At 45.9% G+C, this 5,854-nt stretch overlaps 1 protein-coding gene across 1 annotated transcript; it reads left to right on the top strand.

Annotated features, from left to right (window-relative positions):
• Positions 1–1,849: 1,849 nt before the first annotated feature.
• GP9 (glycoprotein IX (platelet)) lies at positions 1,850–2,476 on the top strand. The gene has a single exon (XM_009875620.1). The coding sequence runs from the start codon at positions 1,850–1,852 to the stop codon at positions 2,474–2,476; it is 627 nt and encodes a 208-aa protein (XP_009873922.1).
• Positions 2,477–5,854: the final 3,378 nt, after the last annotated feature.

The following is a 5,854-nucleotide window of genomic DNA, read 5'->3' as shown; positions in this document are numbered from 1 at the left end:
ATGTAAAAACCCCTTTTACTTTATATTTGTTGCCGTTAATACGTCTGTTCTACCTGCTTGTTATTTCTCAGGCTTTGTCTCACCCAATTTTAAAATCATGTGCTTCTAATGCTTGCCTGCAAACAAAGTTATACAAAGGTTTTCACTTTCTTCAGTTAAAAATAGACTTTAAGTGTACAGTGTATAAAAACCCAACACATTTTAAGGCATCTGCTATTCTGTGAGTAGTGCCCAAGCCAATGTACAGGCTGGTATTTTTGCTTCAATACTTACTTCCAATCAATTGGGGGGGAGGAAAGAAAAAAATTATGGAATGTAATAAAATCATACAGAAAGATGGTTTCAAGATGGGAAATTCCCCAACGTATGCCAGGGAGTCTGTATTTCAAATTCTAATCCAGTCCCAGGACAGGATTAGAATTTAGAATATGACTGAAATTAGGATAAAACCAAAGTTAGAACTGAAATTAGAATAAACTGAAATTAGATATAATAACTGAACTAGATATAATAACTGAAATTAGAATAAAAGCAGAGAGATAGTAGGAAACACAGAAAGGGAACAGCTTTAGAGGTTAAAAGAGCCAAACAGGAGGGACTAAGGTGGAAGTCTAGTGGGATGGGGGCTGGCATAGCAAAAGGGATTATTACCTGCTAGCCCAAAGCATGGTTATTTCATCCCTAAAAGATAAGCAGTACCAAATATGCAAAATTTCCAATTCTCTATACATCCAAATCTTAAAAACATACGTTCTCGGAGATGCATGAAACTACAAGGCAACAAGAAAAGTGTTTTGCCACAGAAAAATACGTATTTCCTGGTTAGAATCTTCACACTCGCAGAAAGGGGATTTTTAGAAGTTTACCAGTATTCAATCTCTTACGATCAATTTTGAAAATTGACTTCAACACGTAATTTTAACACTAGACCAAAGAAAATTTGGAAATTAAATCAAGGTATTTGCCTAAACCAACCTGGTTTTTTACCATTCTCTTGGTGACCTTCTGTTCCAGAAGTTTGAACAATAACGTATTTCCCACACTTAGGAAGGAAAAGCAACGAACAAGTGAAATGGAAGCACTGTGCTCTCTCCCAGTTGCACTTACGCAATGGCTCTGTGGGAAGCACAGAAAAGCTAAAAATTGTCTTCCAAAAACCCTGAGCCTCATGAGTAATCCTGAGGAAGAAATAGCCGTGATCACAGAATAGAACCATGGAATGGTTTGGGTTGGAAAGGACCTTAAAGACCATCCAGTTCCACCAGCCCAGGGCGCTCCAAGCTCTGTCCAACCTGGCCCTGAACGCTTCCAGGGAGGGGATGTCCACAGCTCCTTGGGCACCCTACCAGTGCCTGACAGAACCGCAGAATCACAGACTGTCAGGGGTTGGGAGGGACCTCAAAAATCATCTAGTCCAGCCCCCTGCCAGAGCAGGATCACCTACAGCAGGTCACACAGGAACATGTCCAGCACCCTCAGAGTGAAGATTTTTTTCCTTAATTTCTTATTCAAATCCACCCTCCCACTCGAAAACCATTGCCCCTCACCCTGTTGGTACACACCCTTGTGAACAGCCCCTCCCCAGCCCCCCTGCAGCCCCTTCAGGCACTGTCAGGCCGCTCTAAGGTCTCCCCGGAGCCTCCTGTTCTCCAGGCTGAGCAGCCCCAACCCTCTGAGCCTGTCCTCACGGGGTTGGTGCTCCAGCCCCCGGAGCATCTTGGTGGTCTCCTCCGGACCCGCTTCAAGCAGGTCCATGTCCTCCTTATGCCAGCGGCCCCAGAAGTGCTGTAGTTCTGCCTTTAGAAACATTCTAATGAGCCACACTTCTCATTCCCTGGGTAGCTGAAGCATGAGCAAGCCAGAACTCATCGCCATTGCGGGATTTGCCGTATTGCTGCTGCTCCACGTGACCCAAACCGAAGCGTGTCCTCCCGCCTGCAGCTGCAGGTCAGTGGGAGGAACGACGGGTTTGCACGTCGACTGCAGCTCAAAGGCGCTGACGGAAGTGCCGGCCTTGCCCGCTGACACCAGGAGGCTTTATCTGCAGAACAACAGCCTGACCTCGGTTCCTCCCGGCGCCCTGGACAGCCTGCACAGCCTGGAGGAAGTGAAGATGTTTGACAATCCTTGGAACTGCGACTGCCGGATTCTGTACCTAAAACTCTGGCTGGAAGTCGTCTCCGTGCCTTCTCTTGCCAACACCAGGTGCGCGACCCCGGTGCTGCTGAGGATGAAGCCCCTGGGGCAGCTGAGCGGGAACGAGATGGGGGTTTGTAAGAGGCATCACCCAATCAAGTGTCTCGAGTTCTTCTGGCGAGATCTCATTTTAATAGTTGGAGCAATAATCGCACTTATTTTAATAGCGTGGGCTCTGAAATTCTCCAAAAAGCTGGTCTCCCAAATAAACTTCAGCCCATACGACTCTCGGAGCTGCCTGTTGGGGCGGCGTGCCTCCAAAAACCACAAGGCGCAATGAGATGCTCGCTACCATCGGCTTCAGCAGAGACATCGAACTATTCCACCAAAAAAAAGCACATGCGCTGACAACACTGGGTTTTGTGGTGAACACGCTACAAACGGAACCCGGGGCTCAAAGTCCAGGTCCTGAGACAGGCAAGTTGGGTTGAATTTCCTTCCAAAACCAAGCTGGGTGATGTACGGAAAAGCAAGTCGCGTTCTGCTGCCATCTACTCCCACGAAAAGCAGTTTCTACATTTTTTTTAAGATCATTTAACTCAGCTTTTTCTCCACTCAACTCTCCGCTCTTACAGCAAGAAGATTTACCTCCCCAAATCCTGCACTTTTTAGCACAGGGCGATGAACACCGATTGTACTGTTTTAGTAATTCTTTTCACACTCAGAAGCTGTGTGAGTTTGCAACCTGCTACCCCTCGCCGTGTCCCAACAGGTTTGGGAGGACTCCTCTCGCGTGCGATAAACGCAGCCATCTCTTACTGAGGTTCGGGGTGTCCTGCCAGCAAGCACAGCGGTGTAGGCACCTACGTATTTTTAGAATATTTCCTCTGCGCTGAGCTTTTCGCATTTTTTTAAAGGCAACCTCCATTGTGTATTAATGCCGAACGTTACCGACGAAATGCACTCTGCAATCCCTTGCGGAAAGTTTCCTAAATGATATTTCTTGCTACACAAAAATAAAATAAATCATTGCCACCGAAAGCTCATCACTTTGCTTTGTGCCTATAAAGGCAGATCTGCCAATATAAGGGAAATGCTAGTAAGGGAGACCTCACTCCCATGCACAGTACACAAGGGTGGCTACCGAGAAGACAGAGACTCCCTTTTTACGAGGAATCACAGGGACAAGACAAGGGGTGATGGGGAAACGTTGCTCCTGGGGAAATTCCAACGGGACTCCAGAGGAAAATTTTTCACCATGAGAGCAATTAGACGTTGGAGAAGTGGTGGATTTCCCACCCTTAGCCAGCTTTAAGGCTCAGCGTGACAGGGTGCTGGGCCATCTCGTTTAAACCCTCTTTCTTTAAAGGGTTGGGCTACATGATCCTTGAGGTCCCTTCCAAACCAGTAATCTATGATTCTATGAAAACAGGAAACTGCTTTCATTGCATAAACAAAAAACAATGAGTAATTAACAAATATTTCTGCTTATATCAATCAACCCATTAAATAAAACACACAGAACGCAGGAAAAAGAAATATTCAAGAGAGCGTGTTTTCTGACCTCATAAGAGGAAAGAAGAGGGAATCTCTTCCACGGCAGTATTTTACTAAACCAGCATGGTGTTTGTCACTTGTGGCCCATTTGGCTTTTCTCTGAGAAAACCCCTCTGAGAAGGGGAAGGCTGGATCTGTTAACACTTGGTTCTTTATCTGGTGAGGCTGCTACGTCGAGCAAAAGCCACACGGTCCATCAAACTGCACACAGAATGCTGCAGTTGCTGACAATGTGCACAGACAGGAAAATACGTCAGTTATCTAAATGAAACAGGCAGAGACCATTCCCAACGGATTGGTAAAGATCCCAGAGGGAGCTACTGCATCAGGCCTGCAAGAGTGCAAACTACTGAACACATCTGTTTTCACATTCCTGATAGGTAAAACCGCCGGGTTCAACTGCAGCTACAAAGTTGGGAGTTGTGGTTGAATCTTTAGCAAGGCAAGTAATCACGCTCAGAATTATTGTGCAAGAACAAAAGACTATTTTTAAACAGTTCACCAGAACACACAGAGTGCATTTGTGTAAACTGCAATTCTGCATAAAGTGCAATTCAATTAACGTGGAAAATGTTTGCAGGCTTTGCTGATTAAATAGAATGGCAGGTGAACCACCTTTTTCCTTGAAATGCTTAAGTTAAACCCTGGCTATTTCATAAGATATAGGTCACATAACAACAGGAATTCTCCACTTTAGTTGCCGAGCTACTGCTTGCCCTGACCAGATGTGGAACTGCATTAACAGCTGCTGGAATAACTCATCCAGTAAAAAGCTTCAAACGGCAGCAGACCACGATATTCATGGCCTAACAGCACTAGTGACAAACAGGACCTCTCTCAGGTGAACAGGAAATTTCTTTTAGTATTGATCTAGTAAACATATACTGTAAGAATACAACATTAATTCAATGTACACAGAGCGGCAGGGAGACAGGCAATATTAACTGCTCTACACTTCCACACTTGTATTCGTCAACGTACCCCAATTAGCCAACATACACACAATCTCATGCTGGTTTTATGTGTAAATGTTCGTTTGGGAATTACTGAAATAGAATTTGAGGCTTCACAAAACTGCTCTTTTTCTCGCCCTCTTAAGATCTACACACCTGCATGTTAGGATTTACACCCGAATCACACTGTTGGCTGTCACCTGCAACAGCTGGAATGACTACGCTGAAAAATTAACTCATATCTCTTGCCTCCTCTGGCAGCACTAGGTTTGTTGCAACGCTCAGTAAGGCTAAAGTTTATCTTAGCAATGCTGCTTACCCAAACGCTTTTTCTCTTCGGAACACCACGCACAATCACTCTCAAAAGCACTTAAGAGCCTGTTGCTAGAACCCACGTAAATATTTTGCAATTATGTTGACTCCAATAAAATTTAGGTTCCACTCAATAATGGGCGTGTGGCAACGAACTGCTTTTGTTGCGTAACAGCCACATGGCTGCTATTTCTACCGTACTCCTTCCCCGGGGCAATCTGCTCCCCGACGTTCCCTCTCGGGATGCCTTCCCCAGCGGCAGACACATGGTTTATCCAAACGATGGGCCCGTGGGCAGCAGCATTGATGTCACTTGCGGAGGCACACGGCCACCCACGGACATAGCGAGTTCATTTTAGGCAAAACAGACCTGAGGTGGCTGGCAGAAGTTCGTTCAGATTGCATTTGGCTTTACTCAGGACTTTCTTGCCTGACCATCAAGCACCCAAGTACTCTAACGACCTGTAGTTATCAGAGTTGGATGGCACTGGTTTACACAAGCACAGTCTCTGGGAAAAGCAGGTTGAGACCTCTTCCCTCTGCAGACGATTAAGAGTTAAGCCTAAGGAAATCCAGAGCATTCTCCTTAGTCTAGAGGGAAAAAAAATCACACCACACCCCTTCTTAAAAGGCCTTAATGTGTGGGGAAGGAAGTGTCAGCAGGGATGGACTGCAGGCTCCCTTCTTCTGCTTGATTCATTTTTCCTTGTCTCCTCTCTCGGAGTCTGTCCTGGTTTTAGCTAAAACCCCAGTCCTGTTCAGTGATTTTTATTTCGAGTTCAGTCTCTTCCCAGAGGCTGCCCTTTCTGAAGGTGGCAGCACGTTTCTGCAGACAGGGTGTGCTGCCGGCACTGATAACCCCTGATGTTCCAGTCACTGCCTGGCACTGGGATGCA

The sequence above is a fragment of the Apaloderma vittatum genome, unplaced genomic scaffold (assembly GCF_000703405.1).
Source record: "Apaloderma vittatum isolate BGI_N311 unplaced genomic scaffold, ASM70340v1 scaffold20868, whole genome shotgun sequence".
Lineage (NCBI taxonomy): Eukaryota > Metazoa > Chordata > Aves > Trogoniformes > Trogonidae > Apaloderma > Apaloderma vittatum.
This window is presented reverse-complemented; position numbering and strand designations above follow the sequence as displayed.

Coding starts and splice junctions, on each gene's coding strand:
- GP9 (XM_009875620.1), top strand. CDS start 1,850: ATGAGCAAGCCAGAACTCATCGCCATTGCGGGATTTGCCGTATTGCTG.